At 48.2% G+C, this 21574-nt stretch overlaps 1 protein-coding gene across 1 annotated transcript in view; it reads right to left on the reverse strand.

Annotated features, from left to right (window-relative positions):
• Positions 1-21574, reverse strand: part of LOC119383461 (putative carbonic anhydrase-like protein 2) — a 167844-nt gene that overhangs the window by 62699 nt on the left and 83571 nt on the right. The window contains exon 3 of the mRNA XM_037651587.2: positions 17728-17864. Coding sequence (XP_037507515.1) covers positions 17728-17864 — 137 coding nt within the window. The remainder of the gene's footprint in view (positions 1-17727; positions 17865-21574) is intronic.

Genomic DNA, 21574 nt, shown 5'->3' on the forward strand with positions numbered 1-21574 from the left:
CACATGCAAGAAAAGCTTTAAAGATACGTTTTAATATTGTGTGTCAATGAGATCATCAACGACGCACTAATTTGAGCGTGTCGCACAGATCACTGAGATATAAACAGTATGCTCCTTAAAAGATATTTGGCTGCTCAAAACTACGATGCCTGACATACACTCCTGCAAAGGTGGCAGGTGACTTGAAAATACAAAGAGAAAGATAGTATGAGACGTGTTAGTAAGCGGCTGTTCTAAGCCACTGAAATAGTCACTGTTTCATGAAGCGAACAAGCGGCGCAAGGTATGCGGACAAGAACTTGAGTATAGATGCTGGTACTAGTTCACGTATGTCAATCCTTGTTGGTGTTTCTTGCGCTGTTACACAACATTGTGCAATCACGGCGACTATGAAGCCGAAACGTCCTGGCATAACTACTGTTACTTCAGGTCTGGTCTTGACTGAAAGTGGAATCGCGCCTTTTTATTTATATTCTAATAATCAACATCTCGCCGTCATATTTATGAAAATAGTTTTTGAAAGAATACTTTCACGGACTAAAGAGTTCTATTTACTTTTCTACGAGCTTTGAAATATACCCATACATTTAAACGTAAGCTTAGCAGAGATATCGCATTCCGCGAGTACGCTTTAGTTGCGTTGTGAATACGAAAATTTTTTTAATGAAACGTTCAATGAGAGGGCTCACTAAGTGACTACTGTTACAGCGTCCAAGAATGAGAAAACGTGTATTTGCAGAAACTGGACAGAGTGCAGAGGAGTCAGTGCGCCGTGGTGTAGTGGTGAGCTTTGTCGGCACGTAGTACAACAGTTTCGCTACGCTCTTAGTGCGGTCCCGCTTAACAGTGCTAGATACAGCCAGGAAACCGGACATCTTTCGTCTGGTTTCCTTGATATAGCCAGCATTTAACCAGGACATGATTAAGAGAGAGTAGTCTCTGGTGTCTGATTCTGCAAGGTTGCTCCACTCCGCCGAGAAATTTATAAATACTACCGTAGTATTAACAATGGTTACGGTGGACACTGGTCGTGTGAGCCTTCGTAACAGCGTTCTCAAAAGGTAGGGAAAGAAACGTCGCTTCTTCGGAACAACGAATTTGCTTACTAATGTCGCATTCGTAAATGTGCGTAAAATTATCTTTCCAGTGGCCTACTTAAAGAGCCGAAACGTACTGCTCACCCGGGCTATAGCCTCTCTAATGACGAAATTAAAGGCTCGTACTACAGCCTTAATTGCTAATGATGAATGTCTAAGCAGCCTCATTCACCCTTCGAAGGATTATAATGCCCGCAGTTGTTCTTATAACAGGTAATATAGGCGAAGTGAATCGTCGTGCACGCTCACGGTGCTTCCTTCCCCTGCCACCAAGTAATTAATATTTTGAATACAGCTGCGGAGTGTCGTGCTAAATCACACTCATGTTTGAAGAAAGCCGCAGAGCACTGCCGAAAGAAGAAATAATGGAGCATAATGTCCTCTCCCTGGTAGAGAAACCAGCATGTATGAGTTTTCCGCAGTATACAGGAGGAAGCCAGTGTCCATAGCTGACTTCTAAAACTAGTTCACAATAATAAAAAAAATACAAAAATCCGCCAGTTCCACGCCGTGAAGGCCGTAGACAGCGAAGCTGTAAGCGCGCGATTGTGTGTGAGGGTAGACCGAGACAAATTAGTTGTTATTTGGCTCATCGTCATCACCATAACTTAGCATCATCACCAATATCATCATTTTGAGGATATTCATCATAACTACGTTTTATTTATTTATTTATTTATTTATTTATTTATTTATTTATTTATTTATTTATTTATTTATTTATATATTTATTTATTTATCTGTTCACTCCTCCTCTGGTCACGTGACCTGCGTGACTCCAACTACTACTACTACTACTACTACTACTACTACTACTACTACTACTACTACTACTACTACTACTACTACTACTACTACTACTACTACTACTACTACTACTACTGATAATACTGCGACGGCGACGACGGCGCAGGGTATACATAGACAACTTTTGCTGTAAAAAAAGAAAGACTGCCCTTAGCTTAAACACATGAGGTCACTGCCATCACTATACCCACATACGCAAAAGCATCACCTAGGTCATGTAAGGTCAACCGGCGTCTATGCGTTAACGGAACGAGTGGTCTACGTTCGCGGTCTTCCTTTCGGCCGCGGTTGGCGCTGCGTTAAACCGACCCCGACTCACTCGCCCCAGGCAGTCTCGGGAAAACAACGCGCATCACTGACAATCCCCGCCGCAATGCCGGACTCTAACCGCTGGAGCGGGCAAGGCCGTCTATACTCTACACAGCGGGCGCCCGGGCAAAGCAACAAAGGCGCCATCAAAACTCGATCAGGGCACTTGGGACGGAGAGGCTCTTGATGACCTGGCGGATTTAAAGGCGGGGAGGGAGGAAGAAGATTCCCTCCGGAAACACCTCGGAGCCGACCGCACCGGCCCTCGGAAGCGTCCGATCGAAAGAAAGCCGCCGCCGCCAGCGGCCGGCAAACGCGCCTCCCTCCCGATTCACGGACCAGCCGCAACCGGCAGCACCGGCAGCAGTTGCAGGAGCCCTCTGCGGCAAATCGGCCGGCAATCATTTCCAACTTCACCACTTCGCGATCATCGCGGCAGACGCGGCCGCTCAGGGATGCGCGAGCTAAAGCCCGCCGGTCCGAGAGAAAACTCTTTCTCCGATGCTTCGGGTCTCCTGTCGTCGGCTGGTCAACACTGCCAGACCACGACACGCACCCACATACGCGCGAGAAAAAAATAAACAAAATGGCAACAACGAAGGTGAGAAAAGAGACGATGTGTTGACGACGACGCGAAAGCCGAGGACGGCCTGCAGAAGAAAGCGGAACTATCGCGATCGGCACCGCACCAATCAGCATCTTCACCCGAAGAAAAAGACCGAAAAGAAGGGAGGTGAACTGGTTGGGCGAAGATTCCGTTCCCGTACTTACACGCACGGTGCCTATAGATAGATATACGCTTGGCTGTCCGAGCTCAGCATCGCTTGAGCTCTGCATACCTCTGATGGCTTCCTTCCTATCTTTTCGCTTTATCGCTCCCTTTTTTTGCGTGTTTATTTTGTCTTCAGCGTTGCGTAGTGTTTATGTTTCCGCGTAAAGCCTACACCCTGCCTTTCTTTCGCGTCTCGCTACGCTGTGGTTTGCATACTTTCTTTCGCTCCCGTGAATCCCCTCCCACTCCCAGCTATAACCTCGAGTCCTCGCGCCGTGTCCCATGCTGCCTGTAGTTGCTGATGGGCTACGCCCGCTTTGTTGCTACTCGTACGGAGTGGCCTTGCAACACCTTCGTTTATACGCCGGCAGTCACGGCCATGCCGCAAGAGCGAAACCGAAAGAGAGACCGAGCGAGGTGATGGCATCTCCCGATAGCGTTTACCTCTTGGGAGCCAGCATCATAAAGCAATTTCGGGGGATCCTTCGATTCCCTTCTATCGTTCCGCCGCGATTACTTGCCACCCCTCTCATCTCTGACACTCATGCTCCCTGTTCGCTGCGCTAGAAACGTCGCCCATATCCCTGTTCTGCGCGGGCTCTTGACTCTCGATACGAATGCGCGAAAGTAGCAGCGTATAGCTCCTATATCTGTCTAGTGCTATGGCCGAATAAGTTCTTTCTGTAGTGAAGAGACCTTTTTTTCGCCCTGTTTACTACGTACACATCATCACGTAACGAACAGAAATCAACGCGCAAGGTTAGAAGCGACGTCGTTACTGCTACACAACGCCGTACAACTGCGGAAATTTTTTCTCGGCGCTGCTCGGTGAACTTAGGGTGGCACATTCTGACCATGCTTTATGAAACGACAGGGCATAGCGCACGTTAAACGTGTAAATGCGGGAATTCGAGTGCTCGAAACGGAGGGCTCGCTTGCCTTTCGTATAGTTTGTGCTGTTGCACGTCCGGTGCCAAGGCGTCTTAGTTTCTCTTGGCTCTTTGTTTCCTACGAAGTTTGTTTCGTTTCGTGGGTTTGCGATGTAGTTACAATACTTTTTAAAGAAAGCATTTGTAGTTCTAGCCATCGCATGTGCTATACTGTATAAGGCATACGGGATGACTAAGTGATGCGGTGATTGCAAAAAAAGAAAAAAGAAACGCTAATGTCCACAAAGCAGGGACCGGCAACCACGAATCGCTATCTGCCTCATATAACGCCGGCAGAGCGTCATTTGCACTTCGAGACTGTATTTACTGAAGTTAGTAGCAATCGAAGTGTTTGTCAAGGAGCTTCGTAAACTCTGGATGACATAAAATTGATTGCATGGCACTCACTCCTTTACCTGACCTGACCCAGCCTCATACGACGCGCTCCCAAGCTCACACGACCTAATAATGTTAAGCGTATGACTCGGAGACATGCTGCATTACCGGAGTCGGCACTCATCCGATGGATCGCCCAAGCTTGGTTAGGTGTGCTTGACTGAGGCGCTAAATACATTCCCTGAAAAGGGGTATAGAAAGGAGACGAAAGTGAAGCGCCAAACAGCCAACTGTTTAATGACATTTCCAGAGACGTACAGAAAGAAAGACGCCTTCCGCGCATGCGCAAGCAGCCAATGTAGGACGTGCACGGAACTATACTGCGCCACAGTCAAGCATACGTAACAAATCTGAGCACTAACTTGCCCAACAAGAAGTCTTTTTAGAATCGGCTAAGCGGTGCTTGGCGGTGTAACCCAAGTCTTCTGAGTTTCGCTTTCGAAGATGATCGCCCTGCAGATAACAGTGGACGCGTACACTCGGAGATTTCTTTGTTTCCTATGTTGCTACTCGTGGTTCTCTATAAACCGCGCAGAAAGTGGAAGAAAAAGCAACACGCCTATGTTTGTGCTTAGCAAAGCAATCAAGCCAGCACACGAAGATCCTGGGAAACAAGTTATTACTAGTTCTTTTTTTCGCGAATATACGCAAGCGCGGGAATACTTTTTTTAATAAACTGAAAAGGAAAGAAACCCAAACGAGCAGGGAAAGCAAGGAAGATCGAAAAGCACGTGACCCCGTTACGACCATGCGGAGAGAATAAAAGGACAGGTTGAAGCGAAGCGATTTAGCCGTGCGATCCGGGACAGCAACCTCGTTGTCCGTATAAACTCTACGTCCCACTGGATTCAGTGGTCCCGCATTCTCTCTGCGCCGTAGGGTTCCGCTGCTGCACTTAGACAGATTGGACCGAGGGGCTATCCCCAACGGTGCCGGTTCAAGTCACGGGTGCGCTCCTCGCCAAATCCCTTCCTCCAGGGGGCGCACAAAATATGCACGACAGCAGTGGACGATCGCACGGGAAAAATAGGAAAGAGAGAGGGAGTCAGTCTGAGAAAGGGTGGAGGGCAGCGGTGGGCAAGCTGCTGCCCATTAGGGTGGCATTGTGATGTAAAAGGGTTCGCCGTCGACAAGAGACGAAATATAAGCGGAGTCCGCGCTTAAGCGTCCGGACTCCGCTTCTCTAAGCAGCTTCCAGGTTTCGCTGCGCAATCAAGCTGCGGTGCGTATATAAGCTCAGTACTGGCAAAAGCGGATTCCCTTCCTTATTATCCTTTCTGATGGTGCGGCATTTTCGGAGTAATGAGCAGGGATGCAAAACTCAAATCTTGAGATGAGAATACGATGAGCATTCGTTCGTGCGTGCACGAATACATATTCACAGCGGGGAATCTGAGAGGTCACCGGTCGGATAACTATCGCGGTGTAAAAAGTTGCAGCAGTAAGATATCACATCTATAAATGAAGAAGAACGCTTGACTAGCATTCTCTTGATTGTGTCCGTAGGGACTGCGAAGAGTAAACTTTGTGTCAACGTTAAGGGTTTTCAAACGAGAATAATTTCGTCAGTGCTTCAAACTGTGCTTCGCCGCTCAGGTATAGACATTGCGTTAAAGGGGTCATGAACCACTTTTCCAAGTAATGATCTAATGACCTCAGTATCGAAGTTTACTGCCTCCCGAATCGATTGCCGCAAAAAATTTCTCGAATCCGTCAAGAATGAGCGGAGTTACGGGGGTTTGGCGCACGCTCTCAGCGCTTTCTCTCTTTTCTCGTGCCGACGAACGCACTGGAAGCTACATAGGGAGGGATGGCACGGGAGAAAGAAGTTACGTCAGCGCGCGTCATGAAACGCGATCGCTCTCCCGCTGTGATTCGCGTGCGCGAGTGCGGCTACCATGTACTGAGGAGTACGGCGCCGGCAAGTGGCGGCACCCCGTGGCAAGAAGCGCATCTGATCCGAACGCCGCTCTCGATTTACGTCGGCTATCGGCCAATAAGCATGCTATGTCTCTTGCGACGTAAACTGGCAGATCCGCGACGTCAACGTGCAGACGCCCCGCCCACCGACGAGAGTGAGAACCGGCCTCTGTTTGAAAAGAGGGTGCCTGGGAAAACGGCAACTTCGCGCTCCGCTTGTGGCCTTTACGCGGCGCGCACGACTGTAATATTTGGCAGAGCAGTTCATAGCCGTGTCAGCTTTCCACAGTATTTGTTTTTTCAACAAGCCCAAGGGGTGCTTCATGACCCCTTTAACAGTGTGAGTTTGGCATATGCGTTAGCGCGATGTTTAAATTGAGTATCCTCCTCCCGCAAGACTGTACGGCAGCTCTGAGAACTACCGCACTAGAAAAACAACTACTGGATGTGTTTGTTTCCTTTTATGGTCGTCTGTGCGGAGCAGCGGGCCAACTTTTGTATATGTGCTCAGGCTGACTCCTCTTTCGTTTCATATAATAACACATATAACTCCTTATCCTTCACTAGCGCTTTACTTCAAAGACTGACTGGATGACGTCGTGAGAGCTGAGTCTATCATTTAACGATTGCGCCTCCCGTATAGACGTGAGGTCCCCACCGCTGTAAACAAGCTGGTTGATGTGGTAGGGCACATTCAACAGTAGGAAATACGGCAGCAAGCAGCTTACGTTCTAAGAATACTCGCTAGTGCACGCATGACGCTCGTTGACCCATTTGCAGCAGCCGAATTGGTAAACTCGAGTAAACGAGTGCGTGGATATATGCCTGTATTCAAGCAAAAATTTTTCATCTTCACATCGTTATTCCGTACCATATCTACGTATGCATACACGTTACGTTTAACGAGGAAAATGGCGACATATCATATACGTATACTGATAAGTACGGCAGTATGAACGTTGCAAGAGCTCTCTATGTGGGCACAAGTTAGGCAGATTTGATCATGCGTATAAATAACGCTAATGTAATATTAGTTGTGCACTATACAAAGCAGTGCATAGATTATTTATGTATGTGTAGAATATATGCCAATAGTGGAACCTGGCCTGGCCACGTAATGCATAGGATCGACAACTGGTGGTCAGTTAGAGCAACTGAATGGTTGCTCTAACTGAATGGTATCCCTTGGTGAGAACCAAGGAATACGACACGCAGACTAGGATGGCGGCGAGTTAGGTGGGGTGACCAAACTAAGAAGTTCGCGTGCATAAAATGGAATCAGCTAGCACAGGATATGGTACATTGGAAATCATTGGTGGGGGCCTTCGTCCTGCAGTCGGCATAAAATTCGCTGACAGGGAATGAAGATATAGTAAAAGAAAAGTATTTAAAGCAACACCGACGCGTTTGATGAATCGTGCTATACAAACTACTCTTCGACTTCGCCGACTCCTGACCCGAAGGTCGCGGGATCGAATCGCGGCCGCGGCCGCCGCATTTTCTATGGAGACGAAAATGCTGGAGGCCCGTGTGCTTAGATTTAGGTGCACGTTAATGAACCCCAGGTGGACGAAATTTCCGGAGCCCTCCGCTACGGCGTCCCTCATAATCATATCGTGGTTTTGGGACGGAAGACCTTTACAAATATTTATACAACTTCACGAGAGAAAGCACAGTAATGTATGGCACTATATAAAACGCCACGACCAGTCGCCTTACTGCACGCCTCATGCAAGTGTGCGCTGTAACAGAGACGAAGGATGACGACCCGACCTAGACCGCGTAGTGGTGTAGTGAGTGCGTAGAGTGACCAAGATCGTAGAGTGCGTAAACTGTGAACTAGAGTGCGCAGTGCCATTCACTTGTGCGCATTAACAGGCTGCGAAACTGGCTAGTGAGGTGACGACAGTTGGCTGGCATGTGAGTATAAACGTAGCCGCACGGGCACATGCTACAACATAAGGAAATCAACGGCAACTACAAAGAGCACGCCATAGAAAGACCGCATGCCAACTGCGTTTGCAGGAGCTCAATATTTCCAAAGTTACAGGCTGTCTCATGTGCACGCACGCATCAGTGTTTGATATAGTACTACAACAATCATCGCCAAATACATAGGCAAAAGACAAGTGTTCCAAAAGCGAGGCTTAAGTGCATCTGCACTCTGCATAAACATCGAGGACAGTGGTATGCAGGAAACGAACTAGACAGATAACTGAACGAACAGGGCATCGCCGTTTTCATCACGTGGTCCTGGGTCCCGCTTTTTCATCCTATCGCAAAGAAAACTTCAGGTGCAATGCATGTGTTCGATGAGAGTCTGCGCGAGGTTACGAATAAATGCCTTACTTGCGTGCTTGCTTTCAACAACGTCACGTTGAGAGAATAAACTAGCCACGTTCTATCTATCTATAGTCTCCAATAAAAAATTCAGCGACGATTACGATACACCCTAATGCGCATTCTGATCGCAGCTTCGTGTTGGGGCAACGCCAACTGTGTTTGAAGTTTTGGCTATCCGCAGTCGTTACATGTTGCCACAGAAACTGCCAGGAGTCGAGTGCTACGCACACCACTCTGGCATTGCAGGCGTCACGAACCAAGCGAAACGCCGACAGCCCCGTTAGGACAAGCGAAGCCAGCCGCAGTGCACGTGCCAGCCCTGCATATACGCACGAGCTCCGACCGAGGGGCCAGCCAATTTTTAAAGACGATAGTCTTTCTTGGGGAACTTAAACGCAGAAATTTTGGTCTGTCTTTCTGTCTGTCTGTCTTTCTGTTTGTCGGCACGTCCCTCGATTCAGCCACTCGGCCAAAGTTGAACCACTTGCCCAAGGGCCAGCCGTCTTGAACTGGTACGGCTGTTCATACTTGTGAACGTTGTCGATCAAAAAGTAAATATCATGCATATCTGAGGTGCAACATCACTAGGTAAGTATTAGGTGGCGTGTTCCTTTAATAGAAAATGCATACATACGTAATTTTAAGGACCCTAGTTTCTTAAGCTGCGCTGAAAATGCATAAGAATGGAAGCTTTAGCGAGTTGGTATGCGTTCATCTTTGTTGAAACAGCGCTCACTAGACGACGACGAAGTAAAAGAAGGCACAGGACAGGCGCTGCCTGTCCTGTGCCTTCTTTCACTTCGTCGTCGTCTAGTGAGCGCTGTTTCAACAAAGCTGAAAATGCGACTGCGCTGAAATTTGCCTTCCTCCGTGCCCTTCGCACGAGCTCATTGATGTGTTTCGGTTTCGGTTCTGTATTGCACTGCACGAATGCCATGGGTTGGTGTTGAAAAACTTTAGTTTTGAGAAGGCCAAGAAGGTGAAAAAAAAATATTAAAAAAATGAAAAAGCAGCGTTGTGGGCGGCCTTCAGGCTGCCGGTTGTGGGCGCCGCTCTGGCGTTCCTGTTTTACCCAGGCGACGTGTAAATAAAAGAGTGTGTGGAGAGTACTCGTTGAGTGCGGACGTTTCTCTGCAAAGGTCTTCACCTGCTGCTGCGCCGGGACTACCAGCACGCAACACAGCACTCATGTTTCCCGACGTATTGCCAGATGGCGTCCATATCTCACACAGCACCTCTTCTATCGTCTTTACACGACATTTGCAGCGAAGCACGCAGATACGCGGCCAATTTTTTTCTAGGTGGCGTTGGGCTAGCGCGCGTGATGGAGGATGAAAGCGAGGTTCAGTGGCTCGTGATATTGACAGACTCCGCGTTCGCTCTCTTTCGTCCTCGTTCGATCTGTTGGTTACGCTGACGCCTGCAATGCCAACGGCGACGCCGCTCAATGTAGAAACAGGCGCCTAAGAGCTGCGCTCTAAAACAGACCGCAAGCGACGAGTGTATTGAAAGTGCAACCTGCTACGCTCTCTTTCATCTGCCGTCCTCTACTTTCCTGGAAGACTTCTCTACTAATCTTGCCTATGGCACTGCGCACCGAATGGAATGACCTGGGAGTCTCACCTCCGCTCCCGGGAACGACGGTATGTAAGTGGACCTCACACATCTCGCTGCTCAAACGCTTCTGACGACCTCGCTGTTTGTTGTTCGGGTCTATACACACGTTCGCGCTTCTCCACGTGACCCTCCTTTTACAGACCTCACGCTCGGCTGAACCTCGAAGGACATTCCCTTGTTTCCGCCAACCATAAAACTCGAGGGGAAACAAACGTTTTCGCTTCGCCCTCGCAAAAGGTGGCTGTAAGCTTCAAGCTCGAGCTTTAATCCGCAGGAGAAAAAAAATAAAAGACATCGAGAAGTCAGTCGAGGGCTTCGCTGATATGGCCTCACTTTCGTGGTGATAGCGAAACAACTGTTTCAAAGCGCACTCGGAGAATAAAAAAAAGGTGTCTTCTTTCGCATCTTGGTTTGAGGAAGACGTAGGAGTGAAAGATAGCTAGTGGAAAACAATGGCACGCGGCATGTGCGGAAGGCCTCAAGTATGTTACATCTTTAAAAAAAAGGTAACACTTTATTTTTCATCTATTCGAGTGCGTGCTTTTGCTTCGGAAGCCTTCTCACGGCTGTTGACATATTTCTGAAGCCTTCTCCAACGAGTGCGTTCTTTAGAGCACCACCAAAACTTTCCTTTTAAAAGATTAGATTCTTGGAGGTTGAGCCCCGCAGCTGACGTTCTCGTCTAAGAAGAGTTCCCCTCTTGGGGCTCCGCGTTTTCATGCACCGACATTTTCTTCTTCTGGCAGAAGAGGAGATGCATTACTGGTATACCGAGATTAGGATAAAGGCGAACTTCACGTCAACGGGCCGCGCCGATGGCGTGAAGCCGCGGGAGCAACGCTGCTGTCCGTCTAGACAGAGCGAGAAGCTGAGCATTAAGCTCAGGATAGAGAGAACTGCTAAAATGTTCCTTCAATTTCCTGCGGAGCAATCGCTCCGACCTTTTCCCACCACATTGGTTGGATTGTTCCGCTGTAAAGCGTAGAAAAAGAAAGGTGATACCGTGTACAGTTTGAACAGCGGAGCAGTGTAAGCTCGGCAAAACTCCGTGGATATGCGGCGAAAAATTCTGACCATCAAGAACGACAAGCGCTCTCTTCACCCTCTCCTTCGCTCCCCGAACGCGTGCGCCCGGCACGTGCTCTCCCGCTGCGCCGACTTGTCCGGCGTGGGATGCAGTAACTCTGATGGGCGAGAGAACAAGACAGAGGGAGAGTGAACGAAAGAGAGAAGTATATACAAAGGAAGCAAAGAAAGCGAAAAAAAGATGGAAGGACAAAGTAAGAAGTAGAGAAAGAGAAGAAAATAGCGAGAAATGAGAGAGTGAGAAAGGGGAGAGAGAGAAAGAAAAAATTCACAGCATATCCACGGGTGAATGATGAAGAGCTTGGGCGAAGCTCCTGAAGCAATCATGGTTACACCGTGAAATGTTCAGTGGTTGCGCCCAGCAGTAATCAAAGCGATACGCCGCTTTGATTACTTTTTCTTTTTCTCTTTTTTTTCTTTTTTTTTGCACACATATTGCACATGAATGGATGGATGCTGTGAGCGTCCCCTTTAAAACGGGGCGGTGACATGTCTGCCACCAGGCTCGAAGAAAAAAAAAAGGAAAAAAAAAAAGCTTCCTTGTTTCATGTTGGCCTAATACCTTATCTACATTGATTAAATCTATGTTATTATACCAAAAAATATATGGTTATATGGTTATTTTACCCAAAAATCTCTCTGCCTCTTAAGGCAGAATGACCTTATTTTTGCCCCATTATTTATTTTTGTTCTTTACCTCTACTTTTCTGCCACCAATACTCTAACCGTCTGTTACTTATTTCTATCGCGGACGTGTTCAGCTTTTCATTGTTGCCCCTAAAACCCAAGGCTTCATGTAGACTCGTGCCCACACGTATACCTGGGTGTATATCGCCATATTGAATCAGTACATGTTCCATCGTTTCCTTAGTTCCCAGGTCGGTCGGTGTTCGGCCGGTGTTCTTTGCACATATCTCTATAGGACAGCGCCATCTAGTATATCGTCACCCAACTGCAGTTTGCACGCATCTCTATGGGACAGCGCCACCTATTGAATGATACGGGATACGCGACGGCGGGGGAACGCCGGATGGAGCGACGACCGACCTGGTCATGCTATAAGGAGCTTCGCCCTAATAGATAGAGGGAAAAAATAGAGACAGAGACACAAAAGGGAGAAAAGTCAAGAGAAAGAGAATGAAAGAGCGAAATAAAGAAAGAGGAAAATATAGAGAAACAATGAAGGCCGTCCAGCTCCGCTTACCTTCAGGCTTTACACCAATAGAGCGAAGCTGCCTTATTTTTTTTGTTTTATTGCGATGTAGACTTGCCCTTAAGGCATAATGCTTTGTTCTTTGTATATGCGTATTAGATGTGTGCTGTAAAAGCGGTGTTGTGTATGGAGTGAAGCAGTGTGGTGTGGAAGCTGTTGTCATGTATCCACCACTCTTAGCTGGTCGTGTCACTGTAGCGAAGGCCGGCTTTCAGTAGTAGACGGAAGCGTTCCCATCGTATACTCTTGACATACCCATATACTATGTATGATTCCGCAGGATCGGTTCTGTAGAAATGCCTAAATATCTTGGGAGCTTCTGCGTAGATTTATTCGCTTCGAAAAACTTCGTGCGTTGTGATGAACACGAAGAATTTACCGTATTTACAATGTTGTAAGCCAACTCGAATGTAGGTCGACCCGCCTAAAATCATACGGCAAAATAAAAGCTCGAACGCATTTCACCAAGCAAATTTATCTACGATGTCACTGAAGAAAACAAACTCGAATTCTGGTGTCCAAAAGTGCCCTTACGGCAGTGCTTCAAAGCTATGCAGAAAAGCCAACTTCACGGCAATACGCGGGAATCGTATTTTGAAATTTTTTTCGCGAACACTTGCTGAGGGTGCGGGTTATACAAGTGAAAATACGGTATATGTTACAAGCAAAGGCGGAACGTAAATATAATGTCACAACCATCCCACAAGCGCCTGATTTGTCGTTTGTTTTGGTTCCGCTTTCGATTGTAAGTCGACCCATCAACTTCGGATTTCAAGTTCAAATAAAATTAGTCGACCTACAATAATGTAAGTACGGTACGTTCCACACAAAGGTCTTGTCGTGGTCATACTTGTAATCATCTGACGTCGCCTTATCTTAGCGGTGCATGCTTTTTTTTTTCATTTTATGTCGTTCATATCCGTGTGTTAGCGTTTCCCGCTTGCACTGTAGCAGGGTCACGCTTAGAACAGTATAAGCGCGCTGAGAAAATGTAATATTCATGGCGTGGAAACTTTATTTGCCTGCCATTCAGCTTCGCAAACACACATAAAGTGAGCAAGGAGGCCCTGCGTTAGTTTGAAGGTAATGAAGAATTACCTGCCAATTAAGGCAGTGAGTAGCAAGAGAGTGCGATATATTATAGCGTATATAAAAAAGAAACATTTATGGTAATAATCAGCTCGCTCATAATTATTTTTTGTTCTTGTGTTTCCAAGCTAACTTGACAAGGGAAACGCGCGTGATTAACTCAATCGCTCATTTTCTTCTTCCTTCTTCTCGAGTCGAACGCTTTATGAAAGTTATCTGTCCTGTCCAGATGACGCCGTGTCCCTCAACAACAAAGAATAAGAGATTATATACCCGTTGCATCCTGCCGTATTAGGATCTAAGAAGAAGAAGAAAAAAAGAAGCACCATTAGTCAAACAGCCGATAAATTAAGTGCGAGAGGCAGCGATGGAAGAAATACCAGCAGACGTTCCTTTATTTTCTCCATGCGTCAGCCGCAACTTAAATAATAAAAGGCGCCAGCACAACGCAGCTCGTACAGAAGCTCGAGATCACGTCGACTTTTCAGGAATGAGCAAGCGAAGTGCGACCTCATGAATACGGAGAGAAGAAGGTAATTGAACTTCGCTTTTTTTTACTGAAAGGAGCGCGAATATTTTACCTCAGTCATTATCCGTTTGAATAAGAAAGGGGTTAATTAATTCAAATCGGTTCGAGCCTATCAGCCCCTGTGCATTCAAACGCAAACTAAGTGGTTGCTCCTTGTGATTCGCTAGCTGTGTATCGTGGCGCCCCCAGTTCCGAGCACCGAAGAGTGAATCTATTCAGGTGTCCGCGCATATTGCTGCAACGAGCTACGGGAGTACAAACGCACCTCGGCAGGCACGCATTGCTACATAGATGAGTGGGGGTAACGGCAGAAGTGGCGGGGGGGGGGGGGGTGAGAGAATGGCGAGAGGAAAAACTGCTTTCTTCTCAAAAGATAGCAGAGCGGATGGAAGCGTTTCGGAACGCTACACAAAGGGTGCAGGATAAGATGGAAAAAGGTAACGGGGACGGACGGGGGCGTAGGGCGCGGCTGTAAGATGGGGCAGGTTGCTTTCTGGCGTTCCCTTTCCTTGAGCCGTTACTTTCTTTCTTTTTTATTTCGCCTCGTTTTCTCGTCCTGAGCTTTGCTGTTGCTGAAAGGCAACCCTAGTGTTCCAGCTCTCTCGCGCGGCGCGCATATCACGCTGGCGATAGCGGGCGAAAAAAAAAAGGGGGGGAGGGGGCCTTTGTTCGCGAACTCAGTGGCGTAATGCATCTTGAACGAGCGATCGGGGAACATGCATTATGAATGAGGAAGCATCGGGAAGCGAAACTGCTGTGTGGAGAGAGACACCGCAACCGTGCCCCCTCCCTTCTATTCCCCACCTTCATCTTTTTGCGCACTGTCTTCCCTTTGGTTACATATAACGTCGCGTGTAACGTCGACGTCAGCCATGGAAGGGGATAAAGCCGCCGTAAGGGGGCGGAGGGGAGTGGAACAGTGGAAGTCGAGAGATGAGTCGCGAGGTAAGGGGGCTGTTTGAAAATCGTAGAGAACGCGAAGGATTGCTGTCAGCGAAGCACCCTCTGTCACCTCCGTCCGTCTTCGGGGCAACTGCTCCCACCATATCTGAATGCGCTGTCGCGTGGTGGCGGCGGCGGAGGAGAGAGAGGGCGACTGTGTCCCTCTCAACTCTTTTCGTGTCATCAGCATCTCTCTAGCATTGGGTAACGGACGCTTGTTTTGGATCGGAAGCGCGGATGTGGCTACGGTTCCATGACCGAATAATACGGCGACCCCGATCGAGCGTTGCGTGCGCGCTGAGTATCCCCTAATAGGCGACTTGTGCGTGCGCAGGCGCTCGGAGCGGACGCTGCTGTGCCGTGCTGCTTTCAATGGCGCGTGCAAGTGGCAGTCTTTGCAGCAGCGCTTGGACGCATCCGTATGCACGTCAGCGCGAGGACACACTTGCTTTTCTTTTACCCCTCATTTGCTTACACTCTTTGCTGCTCCGTATGCATGCACACTGAACAGACCGATAAGGAGGTCGATAACGACGTGAGTATCTATCGGTGTCGTTTTACGCATGAGAGTTCTAGTTGATGCAGCCAACTAGTGTTGCTGTGCGGGTTCATTGTTATCACATAGTAACACGGCAATAATGCTGTATTTGATTATTCGCAACAGTTAGTGGCAAGAAGTGTTTGCACTGCACAATGTCAGACACCTGGTCTAAAAAGTAAAGAACGGGCGCAAGTTCTCCGCACCCACGAATACGACTCCGGTTTCGACTGCAGCTTCGATCACTCGTCCGTTCATCCACGCGACGGTGAACCCCTATACGCCCAAGCGAAGCAAAACGAAGCGACGTGATGTGGAAGAGATTCAAGCGTTGTATACGTGTCACGCGAGTAACATACCTGTATGTTACGCGTCAACGTATAACATTAAAAAGGAAAGTGAGGACCGAAAGAAAACCGAAAAAATGTCAAATCGCTGAACTCATAATAACAAGAAAAAAAACAGCGAGGTCGACGCCCGCGAGCATGACAAGGAGTATCGAGCATTAGCGCGAAAATCTACAAATGTCGTGATGTGAGACGGTTTCGAACCTCGCAGCCGCAACACTCTGCGATCACGCACCACGCAAGCGCGGTCGGCTAAACCTGGCGCTCGTGGTCCGGCTTCAAGTTTTTCCCGTGCTGCGTTGTTCTATACTATCGGCCTCGTCTCTTATCGCCGGTTTGTGTATTTGCCGTTGAGTTCTCTCATTTTCGTGGTCTGGGCTCGGAGCCGACCGATCGCCAATGCGCCCTCGCTCACTGGCACCCGATCGCACATACAAATAATATATCTCGCGAGGTTTTTCGAAGTTTCGCGAGCTGTCCGGGAATGAGTGAGAGCCTCTGTAGAAAAAGGCAAAAACCTACGTCGAGATATACGGCGAAGTATGTCCAGATAGAACAAAAGAGCGCGTAAATTTTCATTCCTCTATTTTAGGTCGACAGGGGGCTCGCCATAGTGCCTTAATGTATGGCGGCGTCTGCGAACGTGATCAACCTGCCCGGCAGGACACGCAAAATTGCGATCGCTCACTTGAGTTGGCCCGAATGAAACGTCTCCCAACTCGGCTGGCCACGAGACGCGTTAGGAGAACGAAGAAAAAGAAAGAAAAAAGATTCACGTTGTAGAAAAGAAAGTCGAGCGCTTGTTCAAGAGGCTGAACAAAACGCACGAATCGTATTCTCTCTTTTGTTGACTCGGACTGCTTCTCGCGGAGACAAGCAACATCGCATGCGCGCTTTATAAGAAGGAAGAACCTGACCGCACTTGCGATTTCGTTGTTGGTCTCAGGAGAAAAGAACCCGATCACAATTTTCGATGAAGTTGTTTTTCACGCAAGGAACGGAGGAAAAAGGGAAGGCGCGTAGAATACGTATAGGCTTTTTGTGAGGCGGAAGTATCTTTTTGGAGCATGTGAAGTGGGTGCCGTGGTAACCGTATTAGGTAAGCTCCTCATGCCAAACCTAACAGTGCACAATTGAAAAGTTAGTAGACGTGGGTTGAGAATGTCCGCTTATGTAACTGCTAACTGCACGAGATTTACACCCGTGTCGGGCGGGCAAGTTAAGCGTACTTGCGGCGAGTACACTTCGGTTAAAGTGCGCTTTACCAAATTTAAACGTCGCAAGTGGAGTGTCACTTGCAGACGAGTATAGTCCGGTGGGAGTGCGTTCCGTGAACGCACTTTGTTATGTCTCGACAACGTGCGTCTCGGCTGATATTGACTTGCAACGCTTTTATAAAATACAGCTGCGTTTTTAGGTTAGAAAAAAAAATACTTAGTGTTATGTTTAATTACAATTCAACATCATACGATCGCTTTTCTATTTTTCTTTCATCTACATCTTCGAAAAACGTACTTACAGTCTGTCGCCATTTCTTCTTTGCTACAAGTGTGCTCTGTTATCCCGTTTAGCACCGCGTACCCTAAAGTGTCCACCCAGAGTTCCGAAGCGTACTCCCCGTAAGTGCACTTAACACGGATATTATTTTGTGTAACGAGTTTCTTATGTGCAAATTTCTTACGAAATATTTAACATTGTGTCGGGAGAGTGCAATAATCCTCGTGTTGCAGCTCGAGATGATAGCGTTTAGTTAGGAGAAAAAAAAAGCCTATATCTAATACTGCGTCACTCACTCTGCTTTTGTCTACGTGCAGGGGCTTTAGGTGAGGGTCGAAGAGGAGCGTGTTCGGGTTCAGGTCGACCGGGCTTTGACGCCGACCCTTGCTGCACAGGTTCCAGTCCGGGTTCAACAGGCCCCAGAAGTCGGGACCTGGAAAGATGAGGAGGTAAAGTACATTGGTTAACGAAAAGGTCATTGTAATATATATAGATATATATGCATATACGCACCTGCCTGCGCGTTCACGACTTTGAAGACTGAATCTTATTTCTACACTTTAAGCTAGCTAGACAAAAGCTACCACCACGTCACAAAAGCCTTACGAAAGCTGAAGAGCTTAGATGGGGACGAGTCCATACCAATACTCTCCCAAATCCGATCAGAATGCACCGCATCAACCCAGACGAATTGAAACCCAATTGCACATAATTTGCGCGGAGTACCACAATGGAGCACGCATTTCGGGACTGCACGACAGACCTTCCAGCCAAACAACTCCAGAAGCTTGTAGGCTCGCAAAAGTGGGAGACCTTGCTGGCTAGCTCTGCTCCGGACATACAAGTCCTGGTCACAGCAAAGCCCGAGAGGCCACCTTCAGCACCGACTGAGGGCCATCTGGTGGGGTGGAAAAACCCTGCACTCCCAGAACTGATATCAAAATTGTGTACTACTCCTAACACAGGAGGTTGTATGCTCGCGCATGTTGGCGATTCATGCCGAGAGACAGGTTTGTGTCCGTCTCTCGCACTGTTCTTATTTTTAGCATATTGCCACCTGGTGTTTTGAGCCAGCATGCCGTGGCGAAGAAGACGAAGGCGAGGAGCGCTAGCCGTTGGACCGTGTCTATCATTCGCGTCTTGTCGTTCCGCTGTTCTTGCCCCTACAGCGCCCATAGCGCGTGACAATATGTTCTGTATGCGCGGCGATGACCACTGAAATTGACCCCGCTTTAGCACCACGGCGTCGCTGAGAGAGCATGCTTCACTTACGAGAACACGTCGATAGTCGCTTGGAATGACCATTCTTGGAAAGGACCAAAAGGCTTGGAGGACGCTTGAGCTTCGCCTTCAAGAGAGGAACGCGATAGCGTAACCCATTCTAATCACCTTCTCGTCCGCTTGCCATGCTTCGCTTCGTTACGGACACCTCAGCCGTGTCGCGAGGAAAGGAACGTCGGTGCGCGTAATACTGGCCGCTTTAAGAACATCTATAGACTGCCTACAGCAAGTACATTTGCGCAGTGCCCACTACGCCATAATCCGTCATTTTACGAAGTAGCGAGCTACCCACTACGCGTTCTTATGGTAATACGCTCACTTACGCGGCTGAACACTTTGTTGGCGCTGTGACTGACGATGATGAATAATTATGACGGCGTGCTTTGCAATGGGTGGGCACTTAAAGCACCCACTCGTTGAGCAATTTACACGATGGGACTCCTGGTGTGATTGTACGCTTCTGCCACGTTACATGTGTTAACGCGACTCCTAGCAGAACAAGACGCCTGTACCTATAGTTTGTTTTGTCCCCCGAAGCAGTTTCAAGCGCTGGCGTGGTTCTGGGATAATACACTTGACCAACACGCAAAATGCCCATCTTCGATTTCGGTTCGAACCACTGATATCAATTCTTAGAGACATCGCGATTTTTCGCTCACATGTAAAGATTTTTCGATCATAGCCAACGCCTCCGACGCCAACACGGGAATGTCCTTGACACGTGCTTTTTAACGCTATCGCGTTAAACCAAAATGCTTAGGTTAATCCAGAAATGGATGACTGCAGTTAAGAAAACGAAGAGCAAACAAAACGGAGAACAGCCGTAGAAATCTCCTAAAGAACGAGTCAGCACACTTGTTCCTTCATTCTCTTTTTTTCCCTCTCTCTCACAAAAGCGAACACTTCTCAAAAGTCAAGCGACGCAAGGCAGCGGCGCCTTGGGCGTGATTTGAGCACCGTCTTGCTTCGGACTCTCTTCTCCTCCGTGAGTAGGTTCCCGACGAAAGACCAACGCAAGTACACCGGCCAAAGGGCATTGGCGCGCGGGTTACAACCGGGCCACGTAAAACCAATTTGCCGCGCACTGCGATTGGGAACCCGTTCATTCGTTGGCCTTCCAACCCGAAACAAACCTCCAGCCACCTTCCTTTCCTTTGTGCTTCTTTCTTTCTTTCTTTCTTTCTTTCTTTCTTTCTTTCTTTCTTTCTTTCTTTCTTTCTTTCTTTCTTTCTTTCTTTCTTTCTTTCTTTCTTTCTTTCTTTCTTTCTTTCTTTCTTTCTTTCTTTCTTTCTTCGCTGTCGCTGCACTCTCGTACACCTCTCCCGTCTTTGCTTCCGTCTACTTGAGTTCCGCGTCGTCGCGGACTCATTTTCGGTCTACGGCCAGCAGTTAATGGGCCGAACTTCCTTTCTTTTTTACACTCGGCACCGCGCGTTTGCCTTTTCTGTTCCGCTTGTCAAGTACACCTCCGTCAAGGAGAAGACTACAGAAGTGAAGAAGAACGAAGACGCAATTTGAAGAAGCCTCCGCGAGAAAATATACCCATACGTAAAAAAAAAAAAAGAAGTTGAAGATCGGGGACAAGTAGGTGCACAGACGGTTGGAAAGACTGCGGACTGCCCTGGTAGTGCGGGCACGTGGTCTTGCCCCTCTTTGGTATGCGAGCCGGCGTGGCAAGCGCAGATTGGCGCGGCGAGCGGGCGGCGGCAAGGGTGCAAGGCCGGAAGGAGCGGCCCCTTCGCCGAACTACTACTGCTACTACTACTCGCTGTCTCCTTCTCGTCGCGCTGGCTGCCGTTTTCACGGGGAAAGCGGTTGCAGCGGGCAATAGAGGCGGTCGCGGTGGAACACAAAGGCTTCTCACATCACCGGACATCAGGTGGCTAGGACGAGACATTAGGTCGCGGGGCGACGGGGGTAAACGGCGCCATTCACGGCAGTGCACGATCTTTGTGCATTGCAGTCCCATACGGTCGCCGATACGATTAAAAAAAAAACGAGACAGCGAAAACAGAGATAGAGGGAGTTAAGTGATGAGGTCGGCGGGTGGCACTTTTGCGGGAGATTCGATCGCCATTTCACGCGAATGTCGTCTGGAATTCGAAAGAAGGGGGTCCGGGGGGCAGAAATAGATATATATTTAAAAAGCCGATTCGCTCGGTTTTTTACGGACCTTTCCTTGCTTGTTTTTATTCGTTTAGCCTCTGTCCGATGTAATGAGGAACATTACGGGGTCAAACACACGTGTAACTTGCGGGGACTGACCGAGCCTATAGGCTATTACTAGCCTGTAAGGCTGGTGGCTCTTTCTTCAAGTGATATAGTGCCCTTGTTTCTTAGTTCGCAGGGTTTTGTGTGCTTATTGCGTACAACGGCGGCGGCGCTGTCGCTTTGAGTCTGGTGAATATTCACGAACATCTGTTCAGAAGTAAACGCGAATATTTCTGAGATATTTATTCACCAAGTGTGGGGCGAAATGGGGAGGGAAGTGTAACGGTAATCAGACGAACAGCTTTCTTTTTGTTGGGCATAGTCGAAAGTCTGCATTCGGCTCTACTGTACATTGCTTTTACGGTGGTCTACGCATAACCTATACTCAACGCGTAATACAAACAAAAGGCTCGTTCGGTACATGAGGTGAGGCGAAACGGACGCCTGGCTTGCTGAGTGACATCAAATTCACTTTTCCAGGCCCCCGTCTTTTCTTGTCTTTTCGTGGACCGCGCGTTGGTTCCTTTCGAAGTCTTCCAGTCTCGCTGCCAGCTCTTGGATTCTACGTCGCCGTCGAGCCCATGGCTCCCATAAATATCCCTCGCCTCTCTCGTAAATCTTCTAACCGATATTACGGGGACACGAAAGATC

Source organism: Rhipicephalus sanguineus, chromosome 2 (genome assembly GCF_013339695.2).
Source record: "Rhipicephalus sanguineus isolate Rsan-2018 chromosome 2, BIME_Rsan_1.4, whole genome shotgun sequence".
NCBI lineage: Eukaryota > Metazoa > Arthropoda > Arachnida > Ixodida > Ixodidae > Rhipicephalus > Rhipicephalus sanguineus.